The 19,427-nt window shown below is 39.4% G+C and overlaps 1 protein-coding gene and 1 long non-coding RNA gene across 2 annotated transcripts in view; one reads left to right on the top strand and one right to left on the bottom strand.

The window, feature by feature from the left end:
* Nucleotides 1–6,462: 6,462 nt before the first annotated feature.
* Nucleotides 6,463–19,427, bottom strand: part of LOC135254956 (protein unc-93 homolog A-like) — a 59,134-nt gene continuing 46,169 nt past the window's right edge. Inside the window, exon 8 of the mRNA XM_064335589.1 lies at nucleotides 6,463–7,094. Coding sequence (XP_064191659.1) covers nucleotides 6,826–7,094 — 269 coding nt within the window. The 3' untranslated portion in view covers nucleotides 6,463–6,825. The remainder of the gene's footprint in view (nucleotides 7,095–19,427) is intronic.
* LOC135241846 (uncharacterized) lies at nucleotides 12,839–14,809 on the top strand. The gene is made up of 3 exons (XR_010326132.1): nucleotides 12,839–12,971; nucleotides 13,052–13,144; nucleotides 13,256–14,809. It is a non-coding gene; the product is annotated as an uncharacterized LOC135241846 (long non-coding RNA).

Raw genomic sequence — 19,427 nt, 5'->3', positions numbered from 1 at the left:
TACCAAATGGAAAGGGGGTATACATTTACTCTACAGACCCATACCTATAACATTATGTAATAATTTCTGTGAAATCATGTTCCCAGCAATTGTTGCTGGTGTTTTGGTAAATGGACTGCATTTATATAGTGCTTTTATCCAAAGCCAGAGCATTTTAGGGGTTAGGTGTCTAGCTCAGGGGCACTTTGACACGTCCAGGGCGGGGATCGAACCGGCAACCCTCCGACTGCCAGACAACTGCTCTTACCTCCTGAGCTATGTCGCCCCTAGTGTATCCCGGCCATGCATTGCCATACACTCTTAGTTTAGTACTGGGGGCCTTCTATAAAAGAAATCCAATGTTACAGCAGGATGATGGGGGCTCTGTACTGTAGCAGAAGCTGTTCTTCAGATCAGACATTAAACTAACCTTACATTTATACTACAGGTCTTGATGTCTTGTAGAAATTGGATCTTTTGTCAATATTTTTTGCATTACATGTCCTGTATGTGGCCTGTGTGTTTATGTGTCCATGTAGCTTGTATGACCTGAGTAACATAGGTAAGATTGGCAACAGACAGACGCTAACATGGAGCCCAGTGAAGTTACAATGATGTTGATTTTGTTCAACGTCCATTGCTTCAAAGGCAGGACTCGTATACAGCAAAAATTGATGGTAAAATGGTAGAGAAGGGCTATCATATATTTACCGCAGTGATGTCCGCTACCTCCACGGAGAGAAGTCTTTGGATACACAATACGAGTCAGGAGCAGTGGGACCATTTTGCACACTATTTTTGATGATGAACAGTGGTTGGAAATTTTTAGAATGAGGAGAGAAACCTTTGAATATTAGTGCCAATCTTTCCCATTGCCTTTCCCAACAAAGGACTCCTTTTCACCAGCTAGTTCCAGTCAGGAAGCATGTGGGAGTAGGGTTGTAGTGGCTCGCTTCTAGTGCTAGATATTGCACTATTATACCTTAACTCGCTACACCACTTCTTCCTACGGCTATACATGGCCACTTGCCTCCTCTCCCTCTTGCCCCCAAACTGTTTCCCACATTTCCTCCACAGTTTGCACAAACTCCTCATCGTGCCATGAACCTCCAGCTCCATGCCATAGACAAGGAATTTTCTGAAACCTTGAAACTTGCTTGCTTTTTTCCATCTTTCTAACTATAGACTGTTTCACAGAACTGGTTTTGATTGTTCCTCTCTACTGCAATCTTGCTCACCTGGAGACTAACCATCAGCCATGTGGTAGCCCGAGGTGCTGCTCATTTTTATGCTTTTGTTCACTGCCACAATGTTTTGACCTCAAAAACACAAGCTGAATGTGTATCATAACGGTTAGGGAACTAGGCTCGTAACTGAATCATTGAGGTTGTAGACTGTAGACTCCCAAGTAAGGAACTGCCATTTTACTACTTAGGAAAGTAATCAACCTGAATTGCTTCAGTAAATATATTCTGAAGTTCGTCCTGGGAAGAATAAAATTATTAAATTCCATTAGATAGTCTCCAATACAAAAATGTTCATACTCAGGCTAATACAGTTATAACAGTTGTTGATTATGACTAATGCAAATATAACAATATCAAAAATAAGGCAAAAGGCACAGGTGGAGTGGAAAAAAGAACCTAATAGAGATATTTCAATCAGTAATACTTACATATCAAGGATGACATCACCATATTCTTATGTATCCTCCTTGAGAGAATAGAATAGCCTTCCTTGTTCTCCTCATCTAACACACTCTCCAAATCCATATCAGCTAGGTGAGTTATATGCCTTGGAGAAGCTCTCAAGAATAATAATATTTAGCAAAAGTTGAAGAAAAACAATGACTTACGCCTCACCAGGTGTATGTCTTTCCTTGCTAACACCGTTGCTGAATGTGAAAAGCTGTGACATTGCAACAAAACTTGCTGTTGCGCTCAGACTCACTGCTCCAAATGCCCAATTAGACACATCATACATCGTTGGAATACTGTATGTACTGGATAAAAGAATTGTTGATGAAACCAGAATGAACTGGAAAGGGCTACAACGGCATAAACAGCATGCGTGGTTTCACAACAGCTCAGTTATCATACAGGTGTTTCAAATAAGTGTATATTTCACAAACCTTTCGTCCAAGGCAATAAATAACCACTGCATCTTAGACATCTCTACACATAAAACTAATGGAAGGATTATGTATTAATTCCATATTTAGTAGATGATATTGAAAGTAGAACAATGTGGTATAATTGCACAGGAATTTCACATATTTTGCTATTTAGTGAGCAACATTTTTCACCACTGTTTTGGTATATATGCAGTGTATTCTTTACTTTATCTTGTTGTTATGATGGAATATGAATCTTTTGGTGGTGAAAGAATGTTTTTATGAACTCCCAGATAGATGCTAACTCCCGGTATAGTTGCAGATGACACTTTCATCCAAACTGACATACAATAAGTGCATACCAAAGGTTATTGAAACGACAATACAACCGATAAGGTCTGATAACGTACAGTATTCATTAAGTAACAGTTCCAGTATGCATAACCATGAACACATTAATGCTGTTCTCAATTATGTCAGCTCTAGACTGTTTGAAATGGCTGTGGTTTCTCCATTGTTTTACACCCAGAATCAGGAGTAACATTTATAGTATAGATCCTTGACCAACCTGGCTCTGTAGAAAGTGGGAAAAAACCTTTAACAGAGCATGCTATTCCGAACACTTAACATAATGTTATTACAACATTAAAAAAAAAACATTTAATTGTGCAAGTGTGTATTTTCCAGAGGATGACACTGAACCTGTGACAGTATGTTCAAGAGTACCCCCAAGTGCATCTCAACGCAAGAATCACAGTGAATACAACTCTTGTACATCTATATAAAAAACATTTCTGTCACAATATTTAATATTCTTATATCTCTTATGCAATACAATGAAACGTTTTTGTAGGCTGGTAGTCATTAATGAAAATCATATGGATATGTTGTTGCAATAATATGTTTTAAAGAAATTTCAGTCATGTTTCAGACAGCATCAACTGCCCATCTTAGGGTCACAGAAGATCTTTGGATGACTGCCAATTCTCTGTGTTGGTGTTAGATTTAATTGCAGCATACTATTGTCAGACTGAGGAATTGGAATGGTTACCATGTTACCATTGGGTCTAATTCCCCCGCATAAAATATATTTTAATTGTTATGATGCCTATCCTTAGTGGCACTGCTCAGTTAAACCTGCTGATTTTGGTAAATTGTCAGTGTTGCATAAGTGTTAAGCTGATGGATGGTTCACAGTTTTTTTCAACTTAACTGAAGTCTTGGAACAAATCCAGTTGTTTCTGGGACCACTTTCTTCCAACAAAAAGCCCTTTACCAAAGATCTTGGTGTGTTTTTTGAGCATCGTATTGAGATGGTTGCATGGCATACTATCACCAACTCAGAAACATTAATTCATGGAATTATTTAATTCGACTGAAAGGTCACATTGAGGCCATGTTAGCCATTTCTTGTAGTTCTGTTGTGGATAACACTATGGTATTTTTGTAATACTCACTACCTACCTTTTCGTTGTCTTCCGGTCTTTTGGTCGGAAGAAAAAAAAGTGACGCTTTGACAGACAGTGCGACCTTCGCGCGCTGCAAGTCTTCCAACCACCTCAGAAAGGAGCAAGCACGGAGCGTGCGGCCTAGGCTCTTTTTGAAAATAAATATGTGGACGCGACAGTATGGGTTTGAAAGCGCATTTAGGCAGAAATATTTAATATATAGGCTATATACAGTATATATATAATTTTTTTATTTTATTTTTATTTGCCACGGCAAAACCTTACCAGCAGAAACGCTGCTGTTATTTGGATGATATACTACATGACCGAAAGTATGTGGACACCTGACATCCAATATCTCATCCAAAATTATGGGGTATATGAAGTTGGTCCACCCTATTCTGCTGTAACAACCTCCACAATTCTGGAAAGCCTTTATACTAGATGTTGGAGCATTGCTACAGGGATTTGCTTCCAGTCAGGCAGAAGAGCATAAGTGAGGTCAAGCACTGATTTGGCAATTAGGCCTGGCTTTCCAACTGATCCCAAAAGTCTTGGGTGGAGTTGAGGTCAGGGCTCTTTGCAGGTCAGTCAGGTTCTTCCATGCTGATCTCGACCAAATAATTTCTATATGTGCCCGGCGGCATTGTCATGCTGAAACAGGAAAGGGCCTTCCCCAAACTGCTGCCACAATGATGGAAACACAGATACCCCTTTTCCACCAAAGCATTTTGAGGGCCGGTTCGGAGCTGGTGCCTAATTGCGAACCAGTTCTTCGCTTTTCGACAGCAAAAGAACTAGCTCTCGGCCAGGAAAACTGGTTCCAAAGCAGCACCAAGATACCTCTTTTCCACCAACGCGAACCTAGTTCTGGTTCTGGGATGGTGCTAGTGCCGGTTCGCAGTTGGTTCAACTTGCGAACCTTCTAAGAACCGGTTTGCTTCTCCACGGGGTAGAAAGCCACGTCATTACGTCACTGTATACGTCCGTATACGTCTCCGCTTTCCCAGCAACATCGTTACCTATTAAAATGTAGGTCCTGTAAAAATACAGATAATAAACTGTCTAAATGTAAGAAACCAACTTCATACATATACATTTAGTTATATTATTACAGCCTTATTTACTATATCAACTTTAAGACAAGCAACATGCTCAGAATTATCTCATCGCAACCCATTAAATCCAATGGCGCAGACGTTGCGTCATAATTTCAAATTGAGAGGACAATCGAAAAATTTATTTCCGGAAATTAACATAAGTATTGTGATTAAAATATACATAGCAACTATACGCTCAAATCGCCTAGTTTCACTCACTGTGACCAAGCTGAATCGAAGATTATTCAGAAAATATGTAACTTTTAAAGATTTAATTCAATCTTCTACTGGGACTTTTGCCGTTTATTGAGGGTGTGACAGAAAATTTTGGTGCCGCTGACTATAATCGAATGTTTTTCACATTTACCGTTCAATTGAGCAAGTACCATTCAAAATAATTATGGGTTAGCACTGTCAGATTGTGCTAGTTACTTCGCATTAACCTTGTACGGCGATCAGTAAAGGCTAACAGCACAGTACCACTTAATTCTTGTCACTTCTATCACCACTGTAATGAACTACCTTCAAACTACCTTTTCTGTGAGAAATGTATTGTCGAGCTCACGCGCATACACTGCTGGCGACATTCTAAAGCTCCGTTTTGCCCTAACGGCTGTTTTATTTTGCGTCCGGCGACTTGGGTAACAGCAGTGAATATATGTACAGATTCCTAGACGTTCCTATCGGCCACCCTTTCTCATATTAAATTAAATACACAAGACAGGACACTTAAATAGTATGCTAGCAAATTTATGTCAAGTTCCATTCATTTATATGGGGTGGTCGATACACGTCCCCTTAGCAACCAAAGGCTAGCGCTGGACCACCTCTGTCTTATTTGCCGGCACAGAAAAAAATCGCGAAAGTACTGAAAAAATAACCACTGGAGGACAACAAGGACATTTTTTACTACATAACTAGGTACAGGTTGTTACCAATATTTCGCCTATTTCATATATAGTTGCAAATCAGTTTACGTTTTTTCTGTCTGTCGAAGGAAGCTGGTCTCACTCTACCTGGCGGTCACAAAGTGTTAGTTGGTCTTGGTTGGTCATGATAATCCCGCCCCCAGCCCCTCACGTAAGTGGTTCTTGGTTCTATTATAATTATTATCGTTATTATTAATATTAATAATGGTGATTATTATTTTCATCATCATAATCAGTTTTAGGCTGACTTTCCATAGGTTTTAATATTATTATTACCACCAGTATCATTATTTTATTATATAAAAATAGTCTACATAATTTTAATCAAGTATATAATGTACCACTATAATTAAGGCTAACAGTTTGTCTCCCCTTGGTTTCTCACATAGTAGTTCAGTCCTCTGCCAGAAAGAAGTCTCAATAGCCTCTTCAAACAACTATCCCATTTGCAATACCTCAGTAAAGTAATTGCCACTAATTAAGCACAGACAATAATTGACATTAACAAGCTACACACATGCCTTACATTCAGTTTTTGATTGCTTACAACTAAGGACATGCTGTAGTATTTTTAAGTGTTGTACAGGGGCATGATAGGTTTATAATGTGGGAAATGTCCACATTATAAATGAGAGCAGTTATATGACATTTAATTTGCACAAAACATTTTATTAAAAATTACAAACAAATTATTTCAGCCAATTAACTAATCATGGTCTTCAAGACTTTCAATAGGATCAGGTGTCTTAGTGGTGGGCTAAAAATAAAAAATAAAACTTCATTCACACCAGCCCTTTTTGGATAAGATTAGACACCCCTGCATGGTTGCATTTTTCTTTTTACTGTAGCGACAGTCCTAGTCCTGGACTGCCAAAGTCTTCTGGATTTCAAGTGCTGAGCAACAACAAAAGCCAGCAGATCCTGTGGCTCTCCATGACCAGGAGGACCACTGGCTCAAAGACATGCTTTTTGTAGCATTTAAACTTACATCTGTTTTCACTTTTCTTCCTGACTCTCCCCATATTAGATCAATGAATTGTTTTTATAAATGTTTCAATTAGAAACTCAATTGTATGACTAGTCACTTGACAATACCATTGAGGGTGCCTATGGGGACCCCTGGAGGATAACCATTGAAATAAAAGTTTAAATCCCTTCAGGTCACATGGTGGAGATGACCCACTGGCCCTAACTATAATCAAAAGAACAGTGGTCATTGAATGGTTCAGGACAACTGAGTGATTAGACCTGGCATCTCAGGCAGTCAGCTCTCTGTCTTCCATGTCCTCTTCAAAGTTAGCATTTATGTTCTGTGCCCACACAGTAGAATTCTTTTGTTCTTCATATTCCACCCAGCCATAGAGCCCAAATGAGACCAAAAGAGCACCAATCAAAATGTACAGCTTAACATTCACACACAGGAAGTTGCTGTAAGCAAAAGCGATGAGAAATCCTGTGGACTCCCACATACGATAGTTGGAGAATGCTGCAGGCCTCTGGTCAGGAAAGATAACCCCATACAGTGCTGAAATAAAGAATATAACAGCCTTACTTTTACTTCTCTGATGAAGTTTATGCTTTTTATTGCTACTTAATTTGAAACTGAAATGTTAATAGACAATCACGTCATGCCAGAGCGGTGATTTTACTTTTGCTTAAGAATTTCTCCAGTGGTCATCTGACAGTATATTAATATTACATTATTGTTTTTTCATTGTATTTTATTCACAAAAAAGAGACAAAGTGCACTACATATTATTTCAGATGCATACATGTATTTAAAACACATGGGAACATCATGACATAAATCAATTTTAATACCTGCATAAAGTGGCTATTAGACTATCTCAATTCAATTATAAATAAAAGGTCCGGGCTTTTTTGTGGTTGTAGGCATGTTGTTGCTGTTATACCCTTGGAATGATATATTAAAGTATATCAACAAGTCAAGGGCTTAGAACCAGAGGGCCGTAAGTGACATTTTTGGCGAAAATTTGTTATATATATCATATGATATATATATATATTATATATATCAAATGAAAGCTCGCTTTCTAGTTCCAGAAGGACACGTGAATTCTAAACCAATCCAGAGTCATTCATCAAAAACTGAAACACCTAACATTGAACACACTGAAATATTTGGAGTGAAAAAGGCGTATGTGCACTTACGCCTTTTTGGCCTTGAGAAATGCATCATGGGTAAAGCTTGTGGACAGCACATGAGTCAAAATGGCTGATAAGACATGCAAGTCAGCCAGGTAAACCGTGAGGAGAAGACAGTGTTTTACTGTTTAAGACGTTTTATTGAGTTTATTTCAAGATGGTGGAGACAAAGTATCAATCCAGGATTAAAAGTCTGCCCTGAGTAACAAAGGTAAGCTAAACTAAATTGGTCTTAGCAAGGTTAAAGCTAGCATTCTAGCTAGCAACTAGCTAGACAGCTGCATGTGTGAAAGGTAGCCAGGTGGAATGCGACAGTGTCCATGCTGCAATTGAGACAGCCAGGAGAAACGTGCCTGTATACAGCCCAGAGGGTTATTATACTCTTGTGAGAGTGGCAAGGAGGAACAAGCCATATAATACAAGGTGGTTGAACTTGGGAACAGCGACTTCCTTGACTTCAAATCATTTTCTCAACACATTGTCATTATATTACATTACATTACATTACATTTATTTGGCAGAAGCTTTTATCCAAAGCGACGTACAAAAGTGCATTTCATGGTCATGGACAACTACAAACTACAGGTTCAATAAGATACAATACTTATTTTGTACAGCTATTTCTAGCCAAGAACACAGTTTAGTTCACACAGTGAACACTATTCTGACCTAACCTCTGCAAGCCAACTAGGCAGAAGAACAAGCTACAATATTAGGACAATATTAGGACAAATACAAATTACCAAAAAGTGGATTTAGAATGAAATATACAGAGTGGCGGTAGTTAGTCCAGGTATAGTTTGAAGAGATGAGTCTTCACACCACGGCGGAAGATGGGTAGTGAGGGAGAGGTTTGAAGAGGGACAGGGAGTTTGTTCCACCACTGGGGATCTAGGCTGGAGAAGCTCTGTGATCCCTTTACTCGGGTGGGAGGGGGTACAAGGCGCCCTGCTGCTGCAGAGCGGAGTAGTCGAGCAGGCGTATAGGATCGAATCGTGTCCTGCAAGTAGATAGGGGCTGTCCTGTTGACTGCAGTGTAGGCGAGGGTCAGGGCTTTGAACCGGATCCTGGCAGCGACCGGTAGCCAGTGGAGTGATCGCAGCAGAGGAGTGACGTGGGAGAATTTGGGAAGGTTGTAAATGAGTCGGGCAGCGGCATTTTGAATCAGTCAGAAACAGGACCAGAGATACAGAGGGACAAGCTGTGCGTTGGCAGAAAATCAAATGGCTTCCAAAGTGATTTGGTTAATATATGAATTTTTCTGACCCAGCATTTAGAATGCTTGAAGTTGCAAAGCAGGAGACCAGAGGGTCCCATGCAATTGAGCCAAAGAAGATGCACACAAGTCCTCCTGGGATCAGTGTCGAGAAAAAGAAAGACTTACTCGCGCTTTGCACAAATGGGAGTATACCTCACTGCTATGTGGACTTCTACAAGTCTTTGCAAGTCAGTCAGTCAATCAGAGTAGGCTAGTATCTCATGAAAAAAAATCCATGCGAGACTTACATGATCTGTATGAAATATATTGTTATTGTTTTATTGTTATATATTTCACATTCCCAATGTTCTGTATTTTCAGTTGTTAATCGGTTGTTTGTCCAGGATTAATATTTCAGCTAAATTAATTACTGTTCATTCATTAATATAATATAGTGAGTATGTGTGCACTGTACATGTGCAGATGTGTATGTGTGTGTATGTGCGTGTTTGTGTAGTTGCTGTGTTTCCCTCTCTTGCTGCAGCTCTACTGAGAAGTACGTAGGAGGAAGCCAGATCCAGAGGATTGCTTGGCAACCGATTAGAAAGTGTCCCATGAATTGATTAAGGAAACTGTGTTGCTGTTTTCTAAAATGCATTAAAACATTTATGGATACAGAGATAAACATACCTTTATTACATACACATTATAGTGTAAACATAATTTTGTATTATCACAATAAATTACTGTTTTTTTTTTGAACTCATTAATGTATGGCCTTGTTTATTGTTTTATTACATACGCCCTTTTTATGTTTTATATGAGACAAAATGTTGGTTCCAAAAAGGCGTGTGTGACTTTTTTCCACATTTTTAAGAAATATATTTTTAAAATCTTCATAAATTTCATACTATTGTTCATTAAGTATATTTTCATCCAAATATGTATGCAGTTTTAATGTGGAAGATGAATCTTAATAAACACAGTCAGGACAAAGTATGGCCATTTTTTGTTTTGGCTCTCCTGTAAAGTTTGTCAAATGTCAATTGCGTCATATATAAATGGCATGTGGTTTCTGTCAAAAAGTTTGATGGATTGAAACCCCGCCCCTTTCCCCGTCCCCTGTAGTAACTGTCAAAAAGTTTGATGGATTGAAACCCCCGCCCCTTGTCCCACCCCCTGTGGTGTATTATTTTTTATAATCATTATTTAATTTTAAAAAAAAATATATATAGTCATTATTTAATATAGTTTTATTTAGGTTTGATGGTTTTTAGCGTAGCATATGCGTGATTTGGCATATATTTTATTTTTATGGAAATGTTTGTTTTTAAAAGTAAGTAATCCATGAGGGAAAGTGTTGATTATCTTTGTGCTTTTTAAACGTGTTTGAAAAGGGTAGTTTTGTGTAAAAATGCTTTAGCAACTTAAAACATTTTATTGTTTTGAAACACCAATCGTCACCAAATACCCTAAAAGGCAAATTAATGCGTTAATAGGGTAACATGCGTTAAAATGTTTAAAACAAGTATAAATTATGTTAGAAAAGTTTGGTAGTTGTTTCGTAAAGTAGATTCGTTTATTAGTTAGACGTGGGGAGCGTGTGTGTATGAGCGTTAGTTTTGTGTCAAATAGAATTTAAGAAAAGCGAAAGCGTGTTAAAATTGTAAAACAATGAAAATAGCAAATACATCTTAGAATTGTTTAAAAAGCAAAGGCAAAACGTGACAGTTGTAAGTTATCAGGCTATGTGTGAAAAAAGTTTCTTTTTAGAAAACAATGACAGAAGAGACATTTAGAGACAGAAACAAGCAAACCTAGGTTATTTTCTCTGTGGAAATCCTTCTTCGGATTGATGTCCGTAATTGTGGAGAGAGAGAGAGCAAAAAGAGCAGCTATGTCCGATGTCTAGGTCCGACTGAAATCACTGTCACACGGACAGGCTCGGCGAAAGTTTTGTGGGTCTGGCGTAGGCTGTGACGGGTTTTTGTCATGTGACAGCATGGTCTGTGGCTCGTCTTGTGAGGCGGAGGTTTGCTTTGAGGGGGGCGGACTTTTCCTAAATGTGCACCTATTTCAAAAGTTGTGAGACAACGGTCTCTTTGAAGTGTGCAAAGATCCTATGTAACATATATTTATATGAACTAGTAGCGCAACTTGGAACCCCTTTTATCATTATGTCTCCAGACGTTAACAAAAAATAGTCTATTCAATGGTAAATGGGCGGCATTTATATAGCGATTTACAATTGATGCCTCTCATTCACCAGAGCAGTTAGGGGTTAGGTGTCTTGCTCAGGGGACACTTCGACATGCCCGAACCCGCAACCCTCCGACCGACAGACCGCCGCTCTTACCTCATGAGCTAAGTCACCCCTAGTAGAGCTTTTGGTTATTAAATAACACAAAGAGCTAACATAGCCTATATTTATATGAACGAGTAGCACAAAGCGGAAACCCTTTTATCATTATGTCTCCAGACGTTAACAAAACAATAGTCTACTATGGCCTGCAGAATAGAGTTGCAATATAATAGTAGCCTAGGTCTAATTCTTATTTTTACGTAGGCTATAGCCCACGAGTGTTTTTAAAGTAGCAAAGTTTCAAAACGAATGTTTTGGGGCGCTTTTTACGTTTGTAAGCTTTTGTCTAATATTTAGCTAGCCTACAGCCGTAATAAACACTTTGTTTTAAAAACACGACTAAGCTATGATAGAGCAGAACTAACGAGCTTATTGATCAGTAGATCTAATAAACATCTCAAAATAGCTTTTTCTATAAAGGTTATGATTGCCTGCAGTGCTTGTGCAACGTGAAACATTTTTTTTTTTTTTTTGCATTCTTTAGGCCTATCAGTAAATCAAGCAATATGCGAGAATGTGTAAGTAACTAATTTAAAGCTGTGGTTTGTATGTTAGTTTAAAGAAAAGAAGTCCATGCAAGTATGCAAAGCCTTAACAAGCCGTTTTATTTTTTTATTTTTTTTTAACTCCTGCTATGGACCTCTTTTTAAGCAGAGTCTTGAATAAAATAAAGTTGAGTTGATAGGGCGCCGATTTTAAATTTATAAAAAGCAAGCAAGTAAGCTTGCCATGATACAACGGGAACGTTTATAAAAACAATTAGGTTTAAAACCAAGTATTTGCAGAGTTAAAAAAAGGAAAAGCTATATTAAGTTTTGTGAAGGTTTGTTAAGTTTTAAAGTGTTAAGAGTTTTTTTTTTTAAGAAAGCTAAAGTAGAATAAGTACACGCGTTAGTCACTTTTCCTGCGACAAGGTTATGATTGCCTATACAGACATCAGACTATTTGTTAAACAAAACTCTATGTTTATGTATCAATCCCTATCCAAATAAATAATTCTTATTATCATAAGTTATCAAAATAATAGGTCAAGCCATTAACAAAGCGAACGTTGTGGGACAACGGTCTCTTTGAATTGCTCAAAAATAACTGCAAAAAGCGGGAAACGTTGGTGGGAGTGTCGGGTGCAGAGTTACAAATTAACCCCATCCACAGGGGATAAATTAGGCCAGCCAATCCCATCAAGACAGCATTATAACTTAATTCCATTGAGAAGCCATGATCTATGGACAGGAAATACTCGAAGAACTGGGCAGCCTATCAGGTATGTAATTTGCTAGGCCTATAGTTTAATTTTGCATCTATAACTACATGTATAAGAAAATTATTAAGGCTCGACGTCTTGATTTATTTCTCAGATTTAGAAGAGTTGCTGTTCGCGACAGACGCACCCGATGCGACGCTTCACGTGTTTGACCCATCAAACTTTCATCTTGCATGCAGCCAGGAAGGGTCTATTCGTCAGAGTACGTTTGTCAGTTCTGTGTGTGTGTGTGTGTACTTTTAAAATGTTTATTTATTTATTTATTTATTTATTTATTTATTTATTTATCCGCTTTTAGCCTACAATCAGACAGAATCGACACCAGTAGTCGCGGATTTGGAACGGCCAACGCAATTGGTAGAAGCACAGGTTCACGCAGCAGTGGACACCGAAATATACAACTTTCTACAGAGTATGAAACTTTAAAATTTATGTTCACTTTTTTACTTTTATTTTTCGGTCATCTGAGTTGTGTTATTTATATTTTAAAAGACCCTGAAAGTCAACCAGAAGTGGTCACTGAGGCCCCGACGTCTTCAACGGATACCGTTTCGGTACACTTTCCAAGTCTGAAGAAAAAACGCGGTGAGATTTTATTAATTTATGATTTTGTAATCTGTGAACCTGCAGAAACAAATGTGTTCAAATCATAATGAATTATGAATTTCTTTCTTTCTTTCTTACTTTATGCGGCAGAGAATAGCATTTCAGACTTCAACACGGATCTTCTAGACGTGGAACTGGATCGAGAAGCGCTGCTTCAACCTTCCGAGGAGGCACCGAGCCCCGGAGTCGCAACACCATCAGAGGGCGCAACGCCAGGAGCAATACCACCGACAAACGTGGAGGCCCAAGAAACCGAAAAATCAGAACTGTGTATGTTAATTTTGTCGCTGTTGAACCGTGAGTTGGACGCTTCCAGACAACGTTTGAATATTTTAGAAAAAATATTAAATGGCACTGAAACGCCCGCAAGATACACGCTCTGAATCTCAGAGTAATAAAAGACACAATGATGAAAACCGGATGTTGGATGCTAATCATGATACTAACGATGACACTAACAGTTTAAACTTACAACAGCAGCAAGCAGAGGTTAACCCTCACCCGTTACACATTATTAATGATATTAATCAAGGCTCAATAAACATGAATGCAGAGGATGAACCTGTAGAGCATGGGGATGTTGATGTGTTTGGGGGGCTGCTACGCGCTTTGGACGCTGTAAACCGTGCGATAGGTAATTACGTAGAACCAGAGATTAGACCTAACATTGTCGACAATAACGTGCATTCGGCTACAGATAGTACTAATGATGACCAAAATGGTGGAGGCCTTAACGATACAGAGATGCAGGTGATACGCAGACCACATTTCAACAATACAGAAATTAGGTTACGGTTGAACTTTGCATCTTTGTACGATGTGGACAACTACGCAGAGTTTTATGTTCATGTTTTAAACACCCTAGAACATTTAATGAACAAAGTTCACGAGTTGGCGTCCCCCCGACGATGTTGTACAGTTAGAGTTGCGGGGGGATTCTTTGTCTGAGCAGTAGTGATGGGGCCCCTAAACCACACAGTTGTAGTCCACAGCTTTGCAACACCTGCAAGGCTGTGTTGACTCCTGAGAGTAGCCATGTGTGTTTCATACAAGGGGTGAAACCTGAAAGCCCCAGCCACCGTTACGTGTTTTATGATTTTGAGTGTCGGCAAGACCAAGGCCAACATATAGGCTAGCAAATTTCATATGCTGTATTGATTTTAATGGCGAGCGTTGGGTGGGATCTGGCAATAAATGCGTAGAGGCTTTTTACCAAAGGTATCGGACTCCAAAGTACAAGGGCTACACATTCATCGCACACAATTCAAAGGCATACGGCGGCTACCTGCTGATGCAGTATTTAATTGACCAAGGCATAACACCACATCTAATTATACAGGGCTGCGGTTCCGAGTTTCGATGTACCTTAACGTTTTACGAAGGCTCCTAAGGTATACCTTTCAAAGGGAAACCGCTTTTTTACGAGTGTTTCCCAAACTATACCTTAACAGTTGCCTTAATGGACACCTCAAAGGTACATCGTAAGTTGGATCTGGCCTTCACTGTGGTGCTGAAAAGTTTATCAATCGATGCCAAGCGAATCGATTGTCTCACTTGTAAAGGCTTGTGAATGACGTTTTAATATAACAAGTGTTGTCATAATCATTTTACATCAATCTAATATTGCAGAAGAGGAAGCTATGCCTACTAGAGATCAGTTAAGAGTCAGTTAAAACGAGACCTTGTGATAGTTTCAATAAATACGTACATATAGGCTACAGAGGATAAAATAAAAAGCATCAATCGGGACATATAAGCCATAGTCTGGGACTTCGTGGAAGCCCAGGGAAAAGGATATAGGCTACATAAGAGTGAATTATTTTGTTCTTATTGAAACAAAGGTCTAATGTTAATTTGTTTTTGTCACACAATATATAGGCAACTGTAGCAGCATATCCACTGATTCCCGCGAACTTTTCTCTGCAATGCAAAAATGATCGTAGATGAAAGGCAAAAGCTTGTCTGTGGAAATTGATCATGATGAATTCTATACTATATCGAACAGAGGTATGTTGACTCCCTTTGTTTTCTAACAATGAAACTGAGTGCAATGCCTGCTGCTCTAGGTTTTGAAAATTCAAAAAAAAGGCTACTTTCCCCATTTCTGGAATACAATCGGTAACCAGAATTACATTGGCCCGCACCCACCACTCTTGTACTATGGGGTCGATACAATGATGGAAAAGGAAAGGGAGGAATTTATGCGGTGGTATAATAACGTGTCTGGAGGGGTGTTTGATTTTAGAAAAGAAATGGCTGAGTAATGCCAGAAAGACGTCATTTTGCGTGAAGTGTGCTTAAGGTTCCGTACCGAGGTTCTAGGGAGCGCAGGCCTAAACCCTGTCCAGTGCGTAACTATAGCCTCGGTTTGTATGAAACAGTACTGCACGAGTTTCTTACCAAAAGACACCATTGCTGTAACATCGCCCGATAACTACATTCAACAGCAAAAGTCATTTTCCACACCGGGCATTCAATGGTTAGAATATCTGAGTCACCGTGACAATGGATTCATTCAGCATGCTCTGAACCGGGGTGAGGTTAAGATGGGTGCTTATTATCTAGATGGGTATTCAGAGTCAAAAGGGGTGCGCACAGCATATGAAATGGCCGGCTGTTTTTTTCACGGGTGTCCGGAATGCTTCGACCCAAACACCGTTAACCCTCTGACAAAAATGCATTTTGGTGCAATGTATAACAAATTTCAAGAAAAAGTTGACACTCTGCGTAACACCTACAATCTGCATGTGGTTGTAATGTGGGAGCACGAATGGGTAAGATATACACAGGAGAGTGCGGAGGTGCAGACGTTCCTACGATATCTTGATTACCCGGAACGTCTGGAACCGCGTGATGCTCTGTTTGGCGGTCGAACTAATGCATTAAACTTTCATTACAAAGCTCAAGAAGATGAGCAAATACATTATTTTGATTTCACCAGTCTATACCCTTTTGTTAACAAGACTAAAGTTTACCCTACAGGTCACCCCACCATCATCTTCCGTGACTTTGACCAAATCGAAGATTATTTTTGGTCTGGTCAAAGCCAGGGTGCACCCCCCTAGACAGCTTTACCTACCAGTGTTACCGTACAGGGTTTCAGGGAAATTAATGTTTCCACTTTGCAGGACTTGTGCGGAATCTGAGCATCAAGGTCGGTGTGAACATTCTGATGAGTTGCGTTCTCTCACAGGTGTATGGTGTACCGTCGAATTGGCTAAGGCTGTTGTGAAAGGCTGCAAAATTGGCAAAATTTTTGAAGTTTGGCATTTTCCAGAAAGGTCTGATTCTCTCTTTAGTGAGTACATTAAGATGCATTTAAAGAGGAAACAAGAAGCTTCTGGCTATCCCTCTTGGGTGTCTAATGACACTGACAAGGCAGAATATGTCCAAAGTTACTGGGAGAAGGAGGGCATCCACTTAGATCCAAACAATATTTCTGTCAGCAAAGCCAAAAGACAGATATCAAAACTGTTTTTAAATAGTCTTTGGGGTAAATTCGGACAGAGAACCAATCAACCAAACACGACCTTGATCCGGGACCCCGAACAGTTCCTGCAATACATGTTTTCAAATGAGTATGATGTCTCACATGTTTCATTTCTTACAGAAGACGTGGCTCTGGTCCAGTGGAAACATGCAAAGGGTTTCCCAAAACCTCCCAAATTCAGCAATGTGTTCATAGCGGCATTCACCACCGCTTATGCCCGGCTCGAGCTTTATTCCGTCATGGATAAATTGCCTGACAGGGTTCCGTACCACGATACAGATTCTGTCATCTTTGTGAGTCGGCCAGGTGACTGGGTACCTCCTCTCAGGGACTTTTTGGGGGAGCTGACAAGCGAACTGTCAAGCGAACTGGACCCCGGTGACCACATTGTCGAATTTGTGTCGGGGGGTCCCAAGACATACGGCTATAGAACACTGCTAGGTAAATCTTGCATGAAAGCTAAAGGTATAACACTGCATTTTACTAACACACAGGTTGTCAATCTTTCATCCCTCACAGATTTGGTGCGTCATCATGTATGTAACCCAAAAGCTCCAGCCCGCGAAATTGTCACAAGCACACAGCAAATTGTTAGGTGTAAGAAAGGCTTTTCACTCAGCAACCGTACAGTTTCTAAAACATTCAGAGTAGTGTACAACAAAAGGGTCCTGCTCCCCGATTTCACAACATTACCATATGGCTTCTAAATCAGTGTTTGGGGATGAGGATTTTGACAGCCGTCTTCAACATCCGTTTTCATGCATCATCTCAGAACCATCAAACTGTGGTAAAAGTGTCTTTGTGAAAATGATATTAGAAAACGCATCTCATGTTTTGTCCACCGTACCACAGAATATTGTCTGGTTTTATTCATGCTGGCAGCCAATGTATGATGAACTGCTTTGTAAAATAAAGAATGTACAATTTGTAGAAGGACTTCCTGAATCTTTATGTTCATCTCTGCTGGATGAACATAATATAGTCTTACCCATTCATTTCCTATGGCGGTCATTTTAGACCCGGAACACCACAGGTGTTACAAAGTTTACTAAACCACTCAAAATTCAATGGAAGTGGTGATCAGCAATTTTATATGTTCAAATGCCTAGTGTGGAGGAAAACATAAGGTCTGTAGGCAATCATAACCTTTATAGAAAACGCTGATTTGTAATTAGATCTAATGGTCAATAAGCTCATTAGTTCTGCTCTATCATAGCTTAGTCGTGTTTTTAAAACAAAGTGTTTATCACGGCTGTAGGCTAGCTAAATATTAGACAAAAGCTTACCAACGTAAAAGGCGACCCAAAACATTTGTTTTGAAACTTTGCTACTTTAAAAATGCTTGTGGGCTATAGCCTACGTAAAAATAAGAATTAGACCTAGGCTACTATTATATTGCGACTCTATTCTGCAGGCCATAGTAGACTATTGTTTTGTTAACGTCTGGAGACATAATGATAAAAGGGTTTCCCCTTTGCGCTACTAGTTCATATAAATATAGGCTATGTTAGCTCCTTGTGTTATTTAATAACCAAAAGCTCTACTAGGGGTGACTTAGCTCATGAGGTAAGAGCGGCGGTCTGTCGGTCGGAGGGCTGCCGGTTCAGGCGTTTCGAAGTGTCCCCTGAGCAAGACACCTAACCCCTAACTGCTCTGGTGAATGAGAGGCATCAATTGTAAATCGCTATATAAATGCCGCCCATTTACCGTTGAATAGACTATTTTTTGTTAACGTCTGGAAACATAATGATAAAAGGGGTTCCAAGTTGCGCTACTAGTTCATATAAATATATGTTATATAGGATCTTTGCACACTTCAAAGAGACCGTTGTCTCACAACGTTGCTTTTGAAATAGGTGCACATTTATGAAAAGTCCATCCCCCTCAAAGCAAACCTCCGCCTCACGCCGGGCACCCACCGCACGCGTCGCGTAAGCGTCGCGTAAGCAGCACGGCGAAGCAGCACGACGCAGCGCGTAGCGTGTCTCCACTGGTTCCGTTTGTGTCGCGCAAAGGCTTGCTTAAAGCTCTATATTCCTAGTAGCTCTCGCAGTCTGCAGTGGGATTACATCGTGTATTTCACGTTTGTTCACGACTGTTGATTATGGGTTAAGTGAATACTTTGGTGAGAGACCTTTTTCAGTTTGTTAATTTGGTAATATTTCGTTAACTCGTAAATACGTGAGAAAGTAAACGCTTTCAAGAATTACCATAAACTTAAATCGCAACGTAGCCTGCATAACAATCAATCTCAAACTGTATTAATTTATTTGCTTGGTTAACAAGCGTGCCAATTTCATGAAGAATATGTAATGATCATAATAATAATAATAAATAATCCGTAATCAACCATTGGGAATTCCCGTGTTGTCTTGTCATTCACGTCAAAACATTTATAGGATCATATTTAGTAAAATCATCATGAAAAAGACAGTAACAGTTTAATCTTGAAGGGATATGAACACCACAACGCCATGAACACCGGAAGCTTTGAAGTACAAGCGCAATAAAGGCTTGCTTACAACTTCATTTATAAAATAGGTGCATTTTCATCGGCAAAACCACTAAATAATCTGATTTTTTTAAAGCTCTGTGGATTATCTGATTTTTATTAACAAGCCCTTTTTGAAAGCACGGCGAACGAACACATCGGAGAAGTCAAATAGGCTGAGCAATGGTTGGTTAAAAACTACCTTCCAACACTCGAGCTAACAAACCGCTGCTCGGTGCATTCACTGCTACGTCATTCAATAGGCTACGTCTTTCTGTGGT

Source organism: Anguilla rostrata, chromosome 1 (genome assembly GCF_018555375.3).
Source record: "Anguilla rostrata isolate EN2019 chromosome 1, ASM1855537v3, whole genome shotgun sequence".
Lineage (NCBI taxonomy): Eukaryota > Metazoa > Chordata > Actinopteri > Anguilliformes > Anguillidae > Anguilla > Anguilla rostrata.
The sequence above is the reverse complement of the archived record's forward strand: the minus strand, read 5'-3'. Positions and strand labels throughout refer to the sequence as shown.